A 22,513-nucleotide genomic window follows, 5' to 3' on the forward strand; every position below is an offset into this window, starting at 1 on the left:
AGTGTTTTTTAGTTTTATTTAGTATCACAAATGATTATATTTTTAAATATTACAACACACGTTTTTTTTCCAGTGAATTAAAGCTAAAACAGTTGGTCCAATGCATGGAGGTAGTTAACTACGTATAGTATAAAAAGTTATAAGAATTCACGATATCCACAAAATAATTAAATACACAAATAGTAGTGGTTTTGTAGAATTTGATTTTATGTCTATGATCCACAAACATGTAATCTCCTTCATTGAAGTTATAGCAAAGTTATTGATTTTCCTAATGCCTCCTTCATTAAAGATGGGCTCGAATGGGACAATTTTTGGGTTGTACGTATACGTCTGCTTCCAAAGTAAGACAATTTTAACCCAGATGTTCCAAGATTCCTTGAATGCATCGATGTCAACCATCCTATCGCACAAAACTTGATCAGCTATGATATTGTATATAGTGATATGGAAGCAACTATGTAATATTTATTATGCTAATGTGTAGTTGATGTATAATACTCATACATTATTCATATCACGGTAATGACTGTTTGTCACAATATTTCAATTCCTACAAGCTCATTTAAATGATTCACTATAAACAATAACAACCTTATAGTTCAACCTTAATCATATATTATCAAGTGTTTAGTTATACTTCATAACATAAGGTTAATTTAAACCATACAATACAAAATTAATTATTTGCAAGAAAATCAAATACGAAAAATAAATTATAATGGAAGATGGATCATAATATTACTTGACACAAGTTAAGCAACTGCAAATATAAATGCTAATACTTATTAAAAAATCAATTATCAAAAAAGTTATAACATGGATCGACATAGCTTTTTGAAACAATCATTATTTGTTAACAAATCAAAAAAAAGTATTTTTTTTTTAATAATATTAATCTATAAGAAGATTTATAAGAAAATCAAAAATAAAATCAAAATAAAATTAAAAGAACGATAGATGATGATGTGAATCAAAAAGGGTATCCAAAATGTTAGACTTATTAAAATTGATATGATTAGTATAATATTATTTATTAATATGTATTGTTAGAACATTTTATCCATAGTTGAAGGATTAAAAGAGTATTTTATTATATGTCGAGTCAATGATGATGTCATCATTTTGATCTAAGGGTGGAGAAATAAGAAAGAAATTTAATAAATGGTCTAGATTACTCCATTTTTGATTTAAGGGTTCTCTTTTAGTATATATTAAAGATACCTAAACAGTATATGGATAGGTTAAGATATAAACAAATCTTACATCTATTTAGATAGAACTGTTCAACTATTTTTTACAAGTTTTGTGTCCTAATATCTTAACAACTAACAATGTAAAAAATAACATTTAACCTTTGCAAGAGATAAGTATCAAACCTCATAACCTCTCTCTTAAAAATCAAATTTAAAGAAAATAAGCATTAATATTAATATACCAAATAAGTTAATCTGATGTCAACGTGCACTTTAAAAATTAAATATAAAATTGTACTTTTCATTATAGTTCAGTGATTACATTTAAAAAACGTTACTAATTGATTACATTTAAAAAACGTTACTAATTGTATTTTCATTATAGTTCAGTGATTAAGCATTGGCGGAACTACATGGGAAGAAAGGCAGCAAGGGCTACGGGTTCGCTAAATTTTTTTAGTACAAATTTATGTAAAGTGATGTATTTTTTAATTGGTGTTACGGGTAAAATAAATATGGGATACCGGTCAGTGTAACTAATTTTAAACTTTCGAAAGATTTTCTTATCAATATAACTTATAAAGATGTATTTGTGTAAATAAACGTGAAATGAATAGGATCAAAAGTGAAAAAACTCATTAAACCCATTAAAAATAGAAAAAACCCTTTTAAAAAAGCTAAAAATCGCAATAATATAAACGTTATCGTTACTTTACACCGATACGAGGACAAATACAAATAAAGTCCTCCAGTGAAACAGATTTGAGTCTTGCAAAGGGACAAAGTTTTATCCCAATTAAATGTCATGTATTCGGACGGTTGGGAGTTTCTCCTCCTACTAGGTATTGAGGATCATGGGACTCTCTAACGCATACCTGATTAAGACAACGTAAGTTAAATCTCTTATTGTGAGCAAATGATCTACCCATTTAAAGAAAAATAAAAAAAACTTTACTAATTACCTCAAAATCATAATAAAATATATAAAGGGGGCATTAAGTAGTAAATGTGATATGACAAACGTGTTACACAACAATTAAATTGGTTGAGATCATTTAAATTTGGTTTTTCATTACTTTTTTATTGAATTATGAGGAAAATATTATCATAAAATCAAAATTATACAAACACAAATATCGTATTTTATTAAGTTACACTAAACCCATAAAAATTAGCATATACAATAGAAATAACATTCAACTTTTAATAATAAAAGAAAATATTCAATTAAAATATATATTTTAAATCTAAATGGTCTTGAAAAATATAAATATTAAAGATTAATAATGGACAAGATAGAGAAGGGGCTTAAAACCCCCTAATATTACTTTGCATCCGTCACTGGTTACATCTACATCAACCTACTACTGTGACTCGCCACCAGAGGCGTGCCTAGTAAGGGGGCAAGGGGGGCTAATGCCCTTTTCAAATTTAGATTTTGTTATGTATTTTTTAATTTTTCATAGATTTTAAGAATTTTACTATAGGTTTTTAACATTTTACCCCCTTCTAAATTTATATTTCATGAATTTTTTAATTTTGCCCCCTCCGAGATTTTTTTCTGGTACCGCCTCTGCTCACCACCAATAGTTGTTGTCATCACCACCTGTCGCTAGATCCTCGTTACGGCCATCACCGTCGCATTGTACGGATACCTTGTTAGTTTATAACTTAAAGTGTTGGCTAACAATTTGTTGTTATTATTCTTTTTTTTAATGTATTATTGATTGAGTTTTATATTTAATACAGGATAATAGGATATACAAATATGTTATGACATAAAAGCTGCTATCCAATTATTTTTGTTCTAGTAAACCCTCGTTTTGTCACTACCCACCTGACCACCTAGTTTCCAATATTTTTCTTTATTAGTTTTATGATTTAGATATTCCTTTTAATAACGAAAATATTTAATTTTTCTAACACAATTAATTATGAAATAGCTTATCTTACAAGGATAAAGGCCAAGTAATTTTTCTTACCAATACTATTAATTAATCATAGTCACGATTGATAATAGTAGATCATTTTTAGAGAGGCGTGTACGTGATTATGCTTATTATGCGTATGTATTCTAATATAGCTTTTTATTGGTTTTAGAGGAAGTATGTGTGATAAATATGTATTCTTAATATATGCATATGTACACCACTCGAGAACGACGCCACCATCACCAATCTCCTCTACCACCACAAGTCGTCGTCGCTATCATACCACGCTACATTGCGCGGTCGCGCAGGTAGTATGATGTATAATATAGATTAGTTCTGTAATATTTAATGCCTACTTGTTCAAATGTTTAGTGATATGCAAGCTACGTACTACGTAGGGTAGGCATGCTTGTAAATTTGTAACTTTTGTGTAGGTAGTATTCGGTTGACATTTCATCTTGATTTCTTTTCTTTTTGCTTTTAAATCTCTTTTATTGTTAACTAGGAAGTTCCATGCATGTTCCGCGATGTGTGGCCTCAATTGTCGTATTGATACAGTTTTTGTGATGATATTACACTTGTATTAATCTACAATTGCCTAACTAAAATTACTTTATTATGGATATATATTTACTGAAATAAAAAATTTGAATTGGCGTCCAAATTTGATGTTTAAAATAAAGAAATCCAAATTTTATGTTATTGTCCAAAATGTGAGAACAAAAATTTTGATGTTTATAATGAAAAAATTCAAACTTTGTTGTAAAAATGAAATGTTTTGAAAGTCTACTATATTCCTATCCATTTGTCTTAATATATATATATATATATATATATACTTCATATTAAAGCAAACTACCTTTCTCACATTCAACTCTTTACCTTTAAATTATCTAAATTACTATCTACATTTAAACTACCTCCACACATCTAATCATTCAAGTTCCGAAATTACCCTTAAAAAAACATACACTAAACATACCCACACCCACTGAATCTACTCACACGACATGTATCAACTCTTGTCAATTTTCTCACTGTGCCTCCCGAATTCATCTACATCACCACGACATGTATCAACTCTTGATGAGATATTTACTTGAACTTATAAGACAGAACTTACACAGCCTAATGAATATAATTAACTAAATGCCATGTTCCCTTTTTGTTCATGCCTTTATTTTCGTTATAAATGATGAAGGGGTTATAAGATTATATCATTATTTTCCCATATTTTTTACTATTATTCTTAGCTACCTTTTTGCACCGATTGCAAGTATATGTAAGAAACCAGTTTGTAATATACTTTTTCCTTCTCTAATCAAATGCAATTTCAAGTGTTTATTCCTAATGTTGGTTTATTAAAAGTTACTTCACGTGGTCAAAAAAAAAAAAGAGAGATACTTCAAGAACATTTTTCACTTTCTTGGTGGTTGGCTTGCACATTTGATTGCTACTATGTAAGTGTTTTCTTTTTAATCTATACACTCTTATGTTTGTACAGAAATATTTATAGATGTTATACGACCAACATCTATCCGCATTTGAAAAGGACTTGGAGGCCAAAGAGTCAGTGTTTAAGATGAAAGGAGTTTTGTTTGACGAGGTTTTTTAGCTTTTTAATTATCCGGAGAATTAGAAGCTTTCATATCATAAATTGTCTTGGCTTTATAGATAAGAATTGTTAATAATTGTATAATGTTCTTTTTATCAATTACTCGTATAATTTTTTGATATCAATGTTTTAATGATCGAGTTAAATGGTGTAATTCTATCTCAAGGAGGATACTTTGATACGCAATTTGGTTGATTCATCTTTTTACTTGCTTATACTTGATTTTGATAAGATAAAATTGCGAGTAAATTATCGTCGTCATTCGTTGTGCGGGTTTAAAATAAACGTGTTGTAATTTGTTATGTCGCCGCAACGCGCAAACACCCTTTTAGTAGAAGATAACGAGGGTTAGCCTTCTGCATTTTTAAAAAAGACCAAGCTAAGGTTTAAATCTTAATATAGATATTTGGGATAGTTTTAACGTTAGAATAGTTTTGGTATAGTATTTAACAATTCAAAATTAAAAAGAAATCGATTTTACCATTGGGTAGCCTCTAAGATTGTCTTTTTCGAGGGTTTAATTGAGGAATTTTTCACTGAAAAGGCTCTCTAACATATGCTCTCTCTGTCCATATTAGATGTCCTATTTTGACTTTATGAGTCTTTTTTTCCGGCTTTAACCGTAGATATTTTTGTTTATGTTATATAACACTAGATCTAACATATATGAATTGATTGAGTTTTAAATTAATGTACTTTTCATTGATATAACTTTCATCAACTAATATATATTATAAACAAAGATATTTACAGTCAAAGTCGGAAGAAAAAGACTTGACCAGTCAAAATAAGACAATTAAAATAAGATGAAAAGAGTAATTAATTAAGATGATGAACTTTTTAATTCCTCAACAATTCCTACTAGAAAAAGAACTAAAATGCGTGGAGAACATGCATGTTGTACAATTATTTAGAAATTTATAAGTTTTATTTTAATTTTAATATTTGGTGTATTAGTTGCACCTTATGTTTGTGCCTTAAACACATATGATGAGGATGCCTTCAACTTCTTTCAACTTACCGGTCAAAGTTAGAAAATGCTCTATCTTTAGATTAAAGTTAAAAGTTAATTAAGATTCAAACTGATTTTTAAATCCTGAATTGAGAATTTCTCAATTTGATTTAAGTTTCTCAATTTGATTTAGGAAAACTTAAGAGAATCCTTACCGAAGATATTAGATAATTTGTGTATCTTTCTATTTCAAATCTATGTTCATTTGTTGTTACCATGATGTTAGCAACGAACACCAACTTATAAATTTTATTATATTTTGCGACATATCATAAAAATTGTTTCAGTTAAATGTGAATTATGTAAATTGATCTAAATCGTCAAATGTATGTAAGATATAACATCATCAAGTCAAAGTATTTGAAGGAATGGCAATTAATTAGTTGATGAAATCGAGATGTGGAACCTCTAAAAGTTTTAAGGAATGAAGCGTACCATAATAGAGTGTGTTGTTTCTCAAATCTCCATGCTATGTAATGTAACCTTTTATGTGTTGTTAACCGGAGATCGTGGCTTATTACAACCCAAGAGATCTTTTGTTTGTTTGGAATGGCCAGGATCCAAGAGTTATTATATTGGATACAAAAGATTTGTTAGCATATGGTCAAATCTATATATATTTGGGCGATATTAAAATATGACCATTATCTATCTCAGCCGCTAGATCCAATAGAATGGGCCTTAGATTTGTAGTAATTACATTTGTTTTAAATTATCGATCAAATTGGTAGAATATGGGTGAAAATTATTTTGATGATTTTCTCCAAATATAAGTTTCAGGTCAACGTCTTGATGATTGACACATAGCTAATTATAATTGCTCGTATTTTAAGTGTCATAACCTTCTTCTTCTTGTTTTTTTTTTTATTATCGTTTTTTAGTCATTATCATATGCTAAAATCACTCATACTCGGCTCGTGTAATTAATTACTCGTACTGTATAAGTGAAATTAATATACTCGTAATCTATATACGAAAAAGGAGAAAAAGAAAAAAGAAAAGGCAGAGTAGTACTCGAATATATCCAAATTGCTAACTGCCTGTGTGAAGACTGTTGGTAAATGGTAATGCTTTCATCAGGTCAAATAGTCAACTTTTTGACCAACCACAGTGCCAGTTTAAACACTGCAACTACTTTGCAATGGTATGCCCCTACCCTCTTATCTGCCCTTATTTACTTTACTCACGTGGATTAATTTCGCCCCCCATATCACCACCACTATTTTTTGGTATCTCGACCACTACTACTTTTTGCAACGAGGGTTACTGCAAAAAGTGAAAAAAGTGCGGACCCCCATGTCTATAATGGTAAATATGGCAGAATAAAAACGGACCCCCTGTCAGGGTCGCTGCAAAAAGCCTGATCGGGTTACCAAAAAAATGGTCGGGTTACCAGACGCCATTAATTTTGGTCTCGATCAAGTGCATGTACCACAAATATATTTATTCACACAAAAGACCCATCCAATTGATTGAGTGATGAAATTAAACCATACAATGATGAATACATTATTACGTATTCAATTTCAAGAAGAATAGATTTTTTTTTACACTAAACAAGCTATTGGTAATATTATCACAAGCGAATCATGATGATAAGATACATATATATACACTTAATCAAGGTCTTTGGTTTTTGTGGCTTGACTCTTGAGATACATACAGATATAGTAACTTAAATATATGTGAAAGACTCAAATGTGTTGAATTTATAACTCTTAGCATGCAGCAACATTAATTCTTAGAAACTCGGCAATTAATTGGCGTCGTTCACTTCTTTATATTGGCATCACCTACGATAATCGATCCGTTAAACATGTATGTATAGTAGCATTGGATTCTAGAGCCCATTTGAGTGTTCGATCAATAATTCGCATAAATCTAGAAAGAATGCTGCAAATAAATACAAAACATTATTATTGTCGCATCTAGCTAGCTAGCTACAATAAAAAAATGGAGTATTAAGAAAAACTAATTAATTATATATGTGAGGATCTTACTAAGCACATGTACTGAATCGATTTTGCAGTGCTTTTGGCGGTTATTACCCTTGCAACAATGGTTACATGCAGTTCGCCGGAACCTCAAAGATTGGAAGCGGGTAATCGAATTTGGAGCATTAATTTATAACCAAACGCATATCGATCGATTTTAAGTAAAACAATGTTCGTTCATGCAAGTGCGATCTCATAACTTTCCCAAAAAAAAAAAAAAAAAAGTAGAAATTAATAATTATCATCACATAATACACAAGAATTTCTTACATTGGGAATTTGGGTTTACCTTCTACTAGCATTATACTCGTGCGATGCAACGGAACCTTCGAAGAAAATGGTTGTACGTTAAATGTGGTGATACCTTCCCATTTTTCATAATGAATAACCCATAGGTGATATATATCTATATTTCATAATGAAGCAAACCCATTTTCCCCAGTGAGCAGCAATCCATCGAGAGAGGGGTGAAGGAACATATGTTTTGTGAATAAGTTAAATTTAAATGGTAAGGTGGATATTTTAAAGGGTGTGTGATGCAGAAAGAAGCGCAATCAAATTGTTCAATGTTAAAAGGTTAAATCAAAGACCGAAATCATTGACAAAACGTCAATTATCTTATAACTCAATAATAATTAACTAAATTTTATAATAACTAGAACCCTTATTTATACTGATCCTAACACATTATAAAATAGGAAACAATTTAATGCATAATTGAAAAATATAACTTACAAAATTAAAAGATAACAAATAATATAAAAAGATTACTCATTAATTAATATAGAAGATATTGTGGGTTGGGTCGGGTCACGGGTCCTCTGCACCATTCTCTTCCTCTTTGAAAAAGACTCGTCCTCGAGTCTTGATAGCTTCCAAAAATCCATCACCTGGATCAAACACATAGATGAAACTTCGAATTTGGCCGTCAAGCTTCCACTGACCCTTATTCTTTAAACCAGATTGACCAACATAAACGGGTCTAAAAATATACTCAAAGTAAACTCCATCATAATTCTCCTTCATGATATGACTCATAATAATGGAAAAACACATGTACTTTCCTTATGCATGTGATGCATATAACAATTTTTATCTTCCACAATTTCTTTATTGTTATACGATATACAGTCTTTCATATGAAATTTTTTTCCAAAACCATTCATCTTGTTAACATCAGCCAATAGAATATTTAATTCACTTTTAAAATTAGTTCTAACCCTTTTTAATGTATCGTTATTCCATTGTCATTGATCTCGTTTCTATGCAGATCACTAGAAATAAATATTCCAAGATTTGAACATTGAGGTACCTTAACAATTGATCCTACTTCCATGGTGACAAGATTTTTTTCCATGTCATTTTTTATACTTCCATCTTCATTTTTTGGATCCGCTACTTTCTTCGGCTTCTTGTCCAAAACTTCATCTTTAATGATTGAACTCTCTGTTGCCCAAGAATACGATTATTCATCCTCATATTCTTCAAACACAGGAAGTTTTTGATAAAGTGTGTTACAATTCTCAAGATATTTCTCCTTCCTATAGTTCTCATCCCAGATGAAAAACTCTGAGTCGGTTTTTTGAAACTTGTAACTATCCACGTCATCAGGATGCTCCTCTTTCTCAATTATCCTATCCCAGATGACATCCTTTACGTCAGTTTCCTGGATCTGGCGATCTTGTGAATTGAACACAATTTCATCGCTGTCTTTATCGGCAATTCGGAGAGTAAAAAGGTAGTTCTCATCATGTAGAGCCATTTGAATTGAGCTCAAATACCAACTATGCAGAAAGAAGCACAATCAAATGGCTCGGTGTTAAAAGATAAAATTAAAGACCGAAATCATTGATAAAACGTCAATTCTCTTATAACTCAATAATAATCAACCAAAATTTACAATAACTAGAACCCCCTATTTATACTAATCCTAACACATTATAAAATAGGAAACAATTTAATGCATAATTAAAAAATATAACTTACAAAATTAAAAGATAACAAATAATATTATAAAAAGATTACTTATTAAAATAAAAGATACTGTCGGTTGGGTCGGGTCACGGGTCCTCTGCGTTAGTGTGTTATAAAGATAGTAATATAAGTAAGGTATTTTAGACTTATCAAGTTTTTATATAAGCCAAGTTGGAAAATGAGTTTCCTTTATAATGGAACTAGAAGTGTAGCCGCACAATGCGGCGGCGGCGGTCAATGGTAGCAGTGGCGACAACGGGTGGCGCCGGTGGTGGTGGTAGCGATGGGGCAAATATGTGTTATTAATGTAAAAGTAATTGATTTAATGAGGTGATGTAGTTATTTTAGAAGTTGAGAGATGTACGTTATAATTTCATTAAGGGTAGTATATATAAGTGTGTTTTAGCGGTATTTTAGTCTAATTAAGTATGTAATATATGGAAGATGTAAAAGGAGTAGGGGTAATATAGTCTTTTTAAGTTCTTAATTACTTAAAGACTAGCTTATTAACCCGCGTATTACGCGGGCAATTCAAAGATAAATTTATCTTGATATATTAAAAAATGTTTGTATATGTCATGTTCATGTAATCTGATAGTAAAGAAAATATATGAATAATTATTTACATTTAAAAGTGAAGATATTTTATATTGGAGGAATGAAAATCAAAATGTGATTAAATATGATGTCACAAATTAACCAAATAAAAACAAATAACTAATAAGTAATTATCTAATAATGCCAAGTAGATTATTCTTTAATGATAATGATGTCATCACAATCTTCTTTTATTTATATAAGAGATGTTAGTTATGTTATGTTATTGTTAACGTTAGTTTTAGTTTAATAATTCAGGATTATGCCGGGTTCAACTTGGGCTTAATAATAGAAGTTTTTTAATGTTAAGTTACGTCGATTTCTAAGAACTATGAGATAGTTCAACCATACATCATACTCTCGGAATAGTATACCTCATATTTTGAATATTTATAATTAGCTTATTAATCTGGATAATATGCGGATAAATTAAAAATATATTATGATTAAACTATTTAGATGATAAAAATTTATAATGCCATGTATAAAATATTAGAGTTTTCAAAAGAAATTAATAACTTATTTTTTATAGAAAAATATATCATAAATAACAAAAATAAAAATGAATAAACTTAAAGAAGGAATGTTCTTATAATATCATAAGTAAATTAAAGAAAAATCTAAACGTTAAAAAGAACTTTGGGATGACAGTAAGCTATTTTTATAAAATGATGATGTTATAACAATTGTATTTTATTTAATATACCCTAGCTGATTTATAATATTAAGACGATAAAATGGTGATATTATTATTGCAAATTGACATATAGTTGTTTAAAAAAAACATATTAGATAATTATATTTTAATTTACATTTAACTCAAGCATAAAAAGAAATTTTGTAAATCAATTAAAAATTGATTTAAAATTTAAATAGGATGATGTCATAAATCAATAAAATAAAAAAGAAATAATTGATATAAATAAATGTAATAATGACAAGTAAGCATTATTTAAAAGTTAATGATGTCATATGAATCTTGTTTTATTTATATAAGAGATGTAGAGTCTAGCTTGCATTATATGGGTTTATAGATATAGATAGATTATATTATATACTTAATTTATATAATTAAGTAGGATTGTTAGCTAATCTCTGATAAATTAATGAGAATTTTTTCAATTTCATTTACATGACCCGAATCCAAAAACATTCTCCCAAGTTTCTTCACTTTTTGAACTACCACACATTATATTAACTTTCAGCTTATGGCCAAAAAATTAGCTCTAATATAGTAATATACAACTATCACACCACCCGGTTATTTACAACCTAATAAGAAGTGTTTATCAGCCATCATATTTGAAGTTTGTAAAAAGTCTCAGTTAGTAACTCTGGTAACGGTTCTTGTGCTTATTTGCTTTGATTTCATGGGTTGAATAAATTAACACGTATCATGAAGAAAAACGTTTATTGGCTAAAACAACTTATCATGGATATATCGCCAAATTGAAAGGAAAGTAAGGAATTTTGACAACTCCTTATTTGCTTAAATTTCATTTCGCTAAACCAATTTTCACTTGGATCACAAGAATTAATTAACAACAATCTTGGATTCCGCAAAATTGCCTCTTCATGAACTAAATTCTATAACTTCAAAGAAAAACCAGTTATTTCCGGAAAAAAACGTGTCTCTCTTGCCCAACGAACATTACAAAACCTTGAAGTCTCAAGTACTCCAAATATAAATCCAGCTATTGATTGATAACCACTTTTTATGTTTATTTTTGTTTGAAGTTCATTTTTTGAAAGTTAATCACAAGGGTCAGTAAAACCAATCCAACACAAAAACTTAACATCAAAAGGAAAGCAATCTTCCAATGAGTTTTGATCGTTCAGGTTTAAACTCAACTATGGGTTAGTTTGACCGTATCAGCGGCCATATATATCTATATATATATATAAAATAAGAAAACTTTTAAAATAAGAACACGGTGATAACACTTAAAAACTACATTTTGATGCATTATAAGTACATAAAACTAACATAGTGTATAACTAATTATCATTAGTTAAGTGTATAACATCACATTAATATGTCAAAATCGAGAAAATCATGTTTTTTGTTTTGTGCATCCATCTTGGATGCATATTCATCAGAATGATGCATCCAATAAAAAGCGTGATTTTCTCGATTTTGACAGACTAATGTGTTGTTAAACACTTAAATAATGATAATTAGTTATGCATTATATTAGTTTTACAAACTGATGTTTTTAAGTGTTTTCACCATTCTTATTTTAAGAGTGTTTTTACTGGAATGTTAACCTATAATAGATAATACTAAGTACTAAATTTAAAGTTAATAATTAGATATTAAAAAAGAGAAAAATCTTGGAGCAATTGATTGCAATTATTATTATTTAATTTGAATACAAAGGAATAGGGGTGAATATCTCCATAAAAACTGATCATAAAAGCATAATCATTGGTGACCCAGTTAAAAACTTTGGTAGCACTGAGTTCCCGAACGATAATAACTGTCCACACAACTAACATATTTAAACTTGCTTGTATATTTACCAAAGTTTTTATGTACGTGCCAAAAGCATACTCAATGATTAAAATATTTTTGAGAAAGAAATCACAATCTATGAAAAGATTGAAGTTAAGTATAGAAAGAAGAAAAATGATTTTTTTTTAAGAAGACATTAATTACCGTGAAATATCGAAAGGTCTAACTTAACTTTTTAATCGGGTTTATGTTATAAAGTTCTTTTATAGAATAGATCCTTTTAAACCCTTCGATGAGAAGAAAGAAACTCACTTGTGCCCATCAAATAGGTGGAATTTTTTATTAACTCTTCAAATATAATGTTTTTTTTTTAATCATGTACAACAACTTTTATTACTTTAAACATGTATACATTATGCATTAACATGATTATACTTATTATATATGGAAAAAAATGTTATAAATATATCATAGTATCATTAGTCTATTCAAATAGTGATATCATAATGCTTCATTATTTTGTTTAGTATTAAAGACAAGCATTATAATCATCATTATCTTGATGTGATAATTTATCAAGTAAAAACCTAAATCATCATCGAAACGAAGTGTTAATAAAGTATACAAGCCTTCGTTCTTACGAGAGACGTTATGTACGGATGTTGTGAGATTTAAATCTCTAATCGATGGATTCCTTGGTGTAGTGGGGGCATGTTCCATATTGAAGCAATAACCCTCCACACTATTTTGATTTCAACTTGAATCTTTTTGTAGTAATATTTTTTAGCATTACCGTTAGACAATCTTGGTCCCCAACTCACTTTATCTTGTAACATAATCATATCATAAATCATAAATAAATAACTTAAATAATCATGCAAAAGAAATTCAATTATCTTCCTTATTTTCGTGTACAACTTTCACAAGTGGAACATAATCACAAACGCTAGCTTGTACCCTTAAACCTTTCAATAAAGCAGGGACCGTAGTCGAGATTCCTTGTGTTGTGCTAATATTAAAACAGCTAACGACCCAAATTTCTTGTATATGCGTCTAACTTAGTATATAATTAACAATCAAACTCTATTTTTTTAATTAAAATTTTCTTTTTCTTTCTTTTTTTTTTTAAATAGAAAACAATTTAACATCTAAGCATACATCGATGAATTCAAAGAAGTGATTATAAAATCTCGAACTTTAGAAGTATATGTATATCCGCATAAAGCCCAATTAGTGGGTGTTGTACTTACTTTCAAACTAAAAATGAGCCTGATATATAGCTTTTGTTTTTTGCTTTGGTTCAAGTTTGATAAAACCTGGCCCATAAAAATAAAATCATAATGGCCCATGGGTCGTTGGAGGACCGGTCCTAGTAATTTTGGTTATTTACTACTCAATAAAATATCATTTCTCATAAACCTACCTATGATTAGAGGTGCAAGAAGCGGTTAACCGATTTAGGTTAATAATTTTAATAACCGGTTTCGGTTATTTTTTAAAACAGTAATAACCGATTACGGTTAACTTGTATCGGTTAATAACCGGTTTTTAAATTTTAAAATTGGAACCTATCTAACCGATTCCGATTAATAATAACCGGTTAACCGGTATCGGTTAACCTATTCGGTTTTTTTAAACATATTCCAAAGCCTAAGCGACGAACTCATATTGCAAAAAAATCTGTATTCCAAATAAACATTATTTTCTAAACACAACAAACTTCATCATCCCAAATCTCAAAAACAACAAACAATTGATGTTGGATCGGATGAAATAAGAATTAATCTATATTTAGTATAGATATATTGAAAGCTTACGAAATCATCTGACGGTGCGATCTTTCTGGTTATATATCAGTGTATGTATATAATATGACTGATATATATATATATATATATAAATATATAATATGTGATTAACCGGTTATTATTTGAAAAATTAACCGGATATAGGTTAACCGGTTAATAATCGATTTTGGTTTTGAAAAGAGTAATCGGTTAGTAACCTACGGTTTCTAGTAACCTATAATCGATTTTTACGATTTCGGTTACTAACCGATTTCAGTTACCGGTTACAAATCGGTTTGGTTCGGTTAATCGGTTTTTTCTTGCACCTCTACCTATGATTCTATGAATATTCACCGTCGATTGGATGGGACAGGTCAGTGGGGGATGTTGATAGTGAGTAGCACGCGCTCTATCTAAAGGCTGGCATCCACTAGCAGTATCCTCAAACAGACACTACTACTAGTTTAATACGGTGATCCCCCAACATTCCTCAACTATCCATTTTTTTTGGGTGGGTTGATTCCTATACCGAACAAATTTATTATTTCATCTATATCAATATTGAATAGAAAGATAATTTCGCCCGTTATGTTCTTTTATTCCCAGTGCGGTTTATTTTTTACCCAAAATTCATATATCATAATACAATGCCATTCTATCTTTATTAACAATCCGAAATAGGTTTTACTAATTGTTAATCGCATTATCCAATAAACATGCACCTTGTTGTCAAATTTATGTAGAACTAATTCGCTATAAAAATCATTAACTATTTTTTGGAAGATATTGGTATTATTTATTTTAATGAATGTATTATAGTTATGTAAAAATGACTTGGACAGTTTGATGTAAAACCTCCACATTATATAAAATAATGGTATGGATATCAACTTTTTTTTTTAGATCTTGTTAATGACAATCCTCAACCTATGAGTTGTATTTAACGTACATAAAGTAGTTACACTTTTATAATAAATTTCATAAAGTAACAAAACACTTTGAAATACTCTACACCTTGTTGGAAAAAAAAAAAATAGTTCTGGGATTTTAAAGGTTGTGGAGCCTTGACTTTGACTTCAAGGCTAATGCAGCTGAGTACATTTGTTACAGAACGACAAACTCACGCATCACTTGTCGTATAATTGTATAAGCCAATTTAGTAGAGGTTCTTGACTCCTATGGTTCAGACTAAGATTTAATCTTTGACAATGGATAGTTAAGTATTATTTGGTGTATAGAATAGTAATTTAAAAGAAAACACTGATCTACATAAGACAACTATAAAACTATACGGACAGAAAGCGAAAACCATAATTTATCCCGTTAGATTAAAAAACAAATATTCCAACTTTTATTTAAAAAAAAGGTACAGATTTTTGGTTTCTATTGGGAAGAGGGGCATGTCACATGCATGAAATAAACCTTTTACTTTATGTCTCGCATAACAACACGACGCATAATTTTATGTAACTTTTTATAATCAAATGTGGTTTGTTTTTCTTAATACCTTTCAATTATTTTTCACGTACTGTTACCATTTTCATCATTACAAAGTGATACAGTCTATGCACTAACTATGTTTTATATATGTTCTAGCAGTGAAATGATGATTATTTGCATACTAATTAATTGACAATGTTTTCTGTATTCTGCATATTTTGGGCCAAACACAAGGTATCAGCTCATTTGAACTTATACATCAATCATTTATTTTTATTTTTATGTTTTTGCTTAGGTTTTAAGTATAAACTGAACTAGCTGCGCTTAAACCCTTTATTCTGCATTGATTTAGAAACATGAGTTCATAAGGATGAATTAGTGTGCTTATATGTGAGACTGCTGCGTTTAGTTCGGAAAAGTTAGTTATAAATCTGAAAAGTCGGTTAATGTTGGTTACTCGTATTTATATAATAATGGTTAGATTTGTGTTACTGAAACAATTATTACAACTTGGATAAGATATAAACTAGGGCGCGTTTGGTTCACAGAATGTTTTGGGAAGGAATGGAATCTTTCAAAGGAATTGGAATTTGAAGGAATGGAATTTGACGGAATGTTATTGATTTTTTGAAAATTCAAGTGACGGAAGGAATGAAATTCCTTCCTCCATTCCTTGGGAATGGAGATTCCATCAAATGATGGAATGTTTACATTCCTATGGAATGAGATTCCCTCCTCTTTGTGCAACCAAACGCACTAAGGAATGGAATTCAATTCCAATTCCATCAAATTCCATCAGATTCTGTGAACCAAACGCGACCTTGACCAATTGACTAAATAGAATCTGTTGCACTGAAATTTAATTCCATTTTAGCAGAAAGATTTTGCAAACTAAAAATGTTGAACGGATTGAAGACGAAAAGCAGGACCAGCCCATATGTTCACCTAGATTACATTATCAATCTTCTAGAGATTAAGCCGTGGCCTCCATCCAAGTCACTGAGATCTCTTCGGTCTGTATTAATACAATGGGAACACGGTAACAAGAGTTCAGGGTCTACTAAAGCAGTTGTTCCGTCGAATAGTTTTGGTTTGGGTACTGATGATGGTAAAATTGAATTTAATGAATCTTTTAGACTTCATGTAACATTGTCAAGAGACATGTCAGTCAAGTCCGCAGAGTATGATACATTTGTAAAGAATTGCATAGAGTTTAATCTGTATGAACCACGAAGGGATAAAACCGTAAAAGGGCAGTTGTTGGCTACTGCAGTTATAGACTTTGCAGAGTATGGTATTGTTCAAGAGTGTTTGATGATCAGTGTACCTATGAATTGCAAAAGGACTTTTGGTAAGACGGCTCAACCTATGCTCTTTGTTAAAATGCAAGTGGCTGAGAAAAATAATCTTGCAAGGTCTTCATCGACTATAGAGAGTTTATTCAGAGAAGAATCATTGGAGAAGAACCACTCTGAATCTGTTTCCGCATTGATGGATGAAGAGTATGCTGAGGAAGCCGAGACTGTATCTATGACAGATGATGACGACGTTTCCTCTCAGTCTTCTATCGTTGCAGGTTTATCGCTGTTTGGATCCAATGGAAGTTTAACTCCCCCAAGAGAGGTACTTGAACTGCATTGTTATATATCTTTCAAAATACAATGACTATCTATTCACACTATATTCTTGTATTCTATTACTCTGCCACTCTGGTACTAGTCAATCCAACTGGTTGGACAGACGTGCTAGATATGCTTTAGAAAATAGTAGAGATACATACTTTTGAAAGGATAATAGTAAGCCTTGGCCTAGTGGTATTTTTACTCATTAACCAAGAGGCTGCGGGTATCAAACTTGGAACAAATGTGTGAATATTGTGCTGTCGTACATAGCTATTTGACTTTCAAAAAAGAGTAGTTAGCTTTAGGATACCTTTCTACTTTTCGAAAAAAAGAACTCCTAATCATGAAATATGCCTGTTATATAAGACATTGCTATTTTGGCCAGTGGCCAGTGAAAAACTCAAAGTTATGCATATAAAATATATAATAGAGCAATTCTGTACCGCAGGTGGCAATTTTGATCAATTTGTCTATAAATGGGTCAATTTGGGTTGTCTTTATCTCCAACACGCCAGATAGACAAGTTTTTGATCTTAGTTAAAATGGAAATGGGCCAGATGAGCCAATTGGGTCAAAGTCACCTTAACTCAAGTGTTTTCATATGCTTAAAACTTCCTAAACCTTTTCTAGATAAAAAAAAAATTAGATTCTTATCAACAATATAGCTTCCATAATCTTTTATGCCAAACTAAAAGAAAATCAACATAAGTGTTGGAATCGGACTAACCAGACCTGTTTTTCCTGTTATTGATACTTCATTAACCTGGTGGCAGTCATTTGCAGAATATGTCTGAAGCTATATGTGGAAGACCGGGAAAGGTTAATGATCAAGAAATCTCGGTTCGAGATAAAAGGGCTGCTTATGAAGAACGTATATCATCATCAAAAGATTTGTATTCCGAGATAGAAAATGCTCGTACCACTTTATCAAATCTCCGTAACTCAAGATTCACGATGCTCTCACAAAATGCTGAATCTCATAGCATGAAACTCTTAAAGTCATCTATCGATAGTAATGGAACAGACGAACAGTCTTTTACACAATCCAAAAAGTTGGATGCAAGTCATACTGGTCAAGAAAGTCAAATAATTAAAGATAATGGACGTGATACCGATAGGTTAGACAATGTGAAGTCTGTCAGTTCTTCGTTGGATGCAATAAATAACATCGGATCTATAAGGACAAGTAATGTAATAGCAAACAACGGATCTTTAAGGACAAGTAAAATTTTAGAGAAATTTAAAAATGCTAGTGTTCAAGAACAGAAAAGTCTAAGAAAAGACGTAAGCAAGGTACAAGACTTGGAAAGGAGAGTACAAGCTCTTGAAGGTGAACTGACAGAAGCTGCAGCTATAGAAGTTGGTCTATACTCAATAGTACCTGAGCATGGGAGTTCAATCAATAAAGTCCATTCTCCTGCAAGGCGTCTCTCCAGGCTGTACCTTCATGCATGTAAAGAGAACTCATTAAGGAGAGCTAGTTCGGCGAAAAGTATAGTGTCAGGTCTGATTTTGGTTGTAAAGGCTTGTGGAAGCGATGTTCCAAGGTACATTCTAGGCCAGATGAGTTCCTCATTTTCGAATAAAACATTCAATTGATTTTGGTTCTGTTTTTGAATACAGGCTGACTTTCTGGTTGTCAAATTCTGTTGTACTAAGAGCAATATTATACAAGTCTTTAAATGGGAGTGAAGGTGAGGACCCTCATATGGTCATTTCCGCTCTTGAAAAAGTTGAATCTTGGATCTTCTCGCGCATTATTGAGTCCATCTGGTGGCAGGTACTCTAGTTATCTTTATTCTTTTGGCAAAGACCTATAGTCCTTGGGTGACCGATTATACTCATTTGCTCATGCATGGGTTCTTCTGGGTAATATTTTATCTCTAACATATCAATAGAGCTATTTATTATAAAAGAAACAGTTGAAATGGGTCAAAAGTTATCCAGTATGTATATGCATAAAAAGTCCAGAGTCTTTTATTAGACAAGATTCAAAAGTCGGACAAAAAGTATTTCATGTCAACCCACTCTTTTTGCCACCTCTAATTGCTTGTACAATTGTATAGCTGTCTAATCTCGGTTTGAAACTACTTAGACATTTGCCCCTTATATGCATTCCGCTGCTGCAAAGGGAATTGCTAGAGTTGTAGAGTCAGAATCTAATAAACATCGTCAAACACCTGATTCACTTGATCACGAGCAAATGAACACTTCATTAGAGCTTTGGAAAACGGCTTTCATGGATGCTTGTGAAAGAATCTGTCCGGTTCGATCTACAGGACATAGTTGTGGTTGCTTGAGTGTGCTGTCTATGTTGGTAACACCTTTCCGATATGCTCTATACATAGTAAACGCCAAAGAGGGTGCTTAATATATCTTTTTTTCTCTACTTTAGATAATGGAGCAATGCGTGGGTAGATTAGATGTAGCCATGTTCAATGCCATTCTTCGTGAACCAGAAGATGAGGTTCCAACAGACCCTTTATCAGATCCCATCAGTGATTCCCGTGTTCTTCCTATTCCTTCAGGGAAAGCGAGCTTTGGAGCCGGTGCACAACTGAAAAAGACGGTGAGTAAATGTCGACTTAACCTTACCTTCAACTTGCTTTTGGTGCCTTCATTTAGTGGGTCCAGTTATATAGCATGGTAAGTAAAGCAGAAAAATGGAGGGGTGAAGGGTCGGATGGGTTGGGTAACGGGTCAAAATGGGCAATATTTAATACTGGTCAAAACAATTACATTACCCAGTTTGATCTGTCAGGAGTCAAGACACTCTATTTTTCTGCATTTTATAAATTAACAAGTGTGTTAATTATTAAATATAAGTACAAAAACTATAAACTTAATTGTAGTTCATTTGTATGTTAAGTGTTAACAAAACCTAAATGTACTTTCTTTTGCTCAAAGCACAGATCGGAAACTGGTCTAGTTGGTTAACCGATCTCTTCGGCTCACCAATCACTTTTCATCTCCTTACTTCACTGAGTGAGCTCATGATGCTTCCAAAGGATATGCTCTTAAGCAATACGATCCGAAAAGAGGTTTCCTACTCATTAAACCAAAACTATTTAGTAGAATATGCTATTCTTATTATCTATTTACAAGTTAATCTTCTTCATTTGGAAGGTATGTCCTACTATTGGTATACCATTAATAAAGAGGATTGTTGATAGTTTCGTCCCGGATGAGTTTTGCCCCGACCCGATACCTGAGGTGGTGCTAGAAATACTGTATTCAGAGGTCAGTTTTGCTGAAATTAGTTTGGTTTTATTCCACGTTATCCTTGTCGAAATGGGAGAATTGCTTGAAGTAAATGTCCTGTTTAAAAGACCTCCACAAGGACCAACATCAATAGTAGCCATGGAAAAACATGTAATTCACATATTCTAGCATCAAAACTTGTCAGACAAGGAAAACATTGCAATACTTTCTGAAATACTCTTTTGGCGAATTTGGACTCATTTGGCCTATATGACACCCATTTAGCTTGTTTTCTATTGAGCAAAAATTATGATTTCACCTAAATGACCCATTAGTAGGCGTGAAATTTACCGACACGTCACGTGACAGGACCCCCGACACGATATAAAATAAGTGGATTTGGGTTGAGGCTAAATGGGTTTGGGTCATAAATGGGTGACACGATTAACATATCTAATATACGGGTTTGGTTTGAGTTGATCTGTGTAACCCATTTACAACCATCCAACCCATTAATAACTACAAATAGGAAAACTAAGTATTATAAATTCAAAAAAATTTGTTCTAAAGTTTGTAACCATTTTACTTTTTCTTACTTCTATCTTAATATTTCATGTGCATTTTTCAAATAGTTTTAGTTTATGTTTTATATAATTGGGTCATACAATATAACTCATATCACTTATTGACTTATTGTGTGAATTTAAAACATCGATAATTTTAGCTTATAATTTTTATCATTTAGGTTTTGATTTTATATGGGTCAGAAAGGTTGACATGACTAACCTGTTAAATAAGTTTGTTGGATTCGGGGTCAAATCTTCAAGATGATTATTAAATGGGTTCGGTTTGGGTTGAGTTATATGAGCCCAACAACACGCAAAACCGGCCACAATACGATTGTCACCCCTTCCCGTTGAAGATCAAAGAAAACCAAAATAAATAATAGGAAGTTTTGGCAAACTAACTAATCCGTTCTTCACAATCTACCCTTTTAATCAGGATTTGATCGAGAGTAGTGAAGATTGTGTCAGAAGTCTTCCATGTGCAGCAACTCCTACTGTATATCACCCTCCTTCTGCATCTTTGATAGGATGCATCTTAGGAGATGATGGAAGCCAGGCTAGATTGTCACGCAGCGGATCATTGACCTTAAGAAAGTCAAATACAAGTGATGATGAGCTTGATGAACTGGATTTACCTTTGACTTCTATCATTGACTCTCCCAGGACAGTAACCTCTTCAACTAAGCACATGTGGACATTAAAAGATATTGATAGTTGCAATACTGTTAGGTATCGACTCCTTAGACAAGTATGGTTGAATTGTGATTAATGATCATGTTCAACCTTTTATTAAGTTTTACTGATGAAATTTAAGATGCCCTGTAGACACCGGAAATCATATCAGTTAATCTGCTATTCAATTGCTGTTTTCCTGGCCTCTGTGGCTTTCTATGAATCCATGGTGCATTTTTTTTTGTATAATGTGAGTATGTGACGCATCTTTTTATGTACCTCGATTGCATTAGATGAAAGATGTGAAATGAAATACATTACTAATTTAACATGATTAGAAAATTTGGATCGAAAGAGTAAAGATGACTGAAATCCTTGTGTCTCCCTCAAATTTTAAACATGTTTTTCAGTCACGTATATTATTACTAACAAAATATTGCAACATGATTGT

General features: G+C 31.3%; 1 protein-coding gene across 3 annotated transcripts; it reads left to right on the forward strand.

The window, feature by feature from the left end:
- The first annotated feature begins 15,983 nt into the window (after nt 1-15,983).
- LOC122579278 lies at nt 15,984-22,285 on the forward strand. Of its 3 annotated transcripts, none has more exons than XM_043751411.1 (10): nt 15,984-16,050; nt 16,161-16,235; nt 16,879-17,624; nt 18,407-19,170; nt 19,247-19,403; nt 19,719-19,940; nt 20,019-20,192; nt 20,536-20,664; nt 20,750-20,863; nt 21,827-22,285. In XM_043751411.1, exons 3-10 carry the CDS (start codon nt 16,899-16,901, stop codon nt 22,157-22,159), a joined length of 2,619 nt encoding a protein of 872 aa, XP_043607346.1. In that variant the 5' UTR covers nt 15,984-16,050; nt 16,161-16,235; nt 16,879-16,898; the 3' UTR covers nt 22,160-22,285. The 3 variants fall into 3 exon arrangements, with proteins under 3 accessions (XP_043607346.1, XP_043607347.1, XP_043607348.1); XM_043751412.1 differs by having other exon boundaries at nt 16,024-16,050; nt 16,158-16,235; XM_043751413.1 differs by lacking the exon at nt 15,984-16,050 and having other exon boundaries at nt 16,086-16,235; nt 16,876-17,624.
- Nucleotides 22,286-22,513: the final 228 nt, after the last annotated feature.

The sequence above is a fragment of the Erigeron canadensis genome, chromosome 8, assembly GCF_010389155.1.
Source record: "Erigeron canadensis isolate Cc75 chromosome 8, C_canadensis_v1, whole genome shotgun sequence".
In the NCBI taxonomy this organism is placed as follows: Eukaryota; Viridiplantae; Streptophyta; class Magnoliopsida; order Asterales; family Asteraceae; genus Erigeron; species Erigeron canadensis.

Bases quoted from the DNA above. Each gene is read 5' to 3' on its own strand.
- LOC122579278 (XM_043751411.1), top strand. From the start codon at position 16,899: ATGTTGAACGGATTGAAGACGAAAAGCAGGACCAGCCCATATGTTCAC. The intron at 19,171-19,246 runs GTACATTCTAGG...TTTTGAATACAG, and splicing joins TGTGGAAGCGATGTTCCAAG to GCTGACTTTCTGGTTGTCAA. The intron at 20,193-20,535 runs GTGAGTAAATGT...CTCAAAGCACAG, and splicing joins GTGCACAACTGAAAAAGACG to ATCGGAAACTGGTCTAGTTG.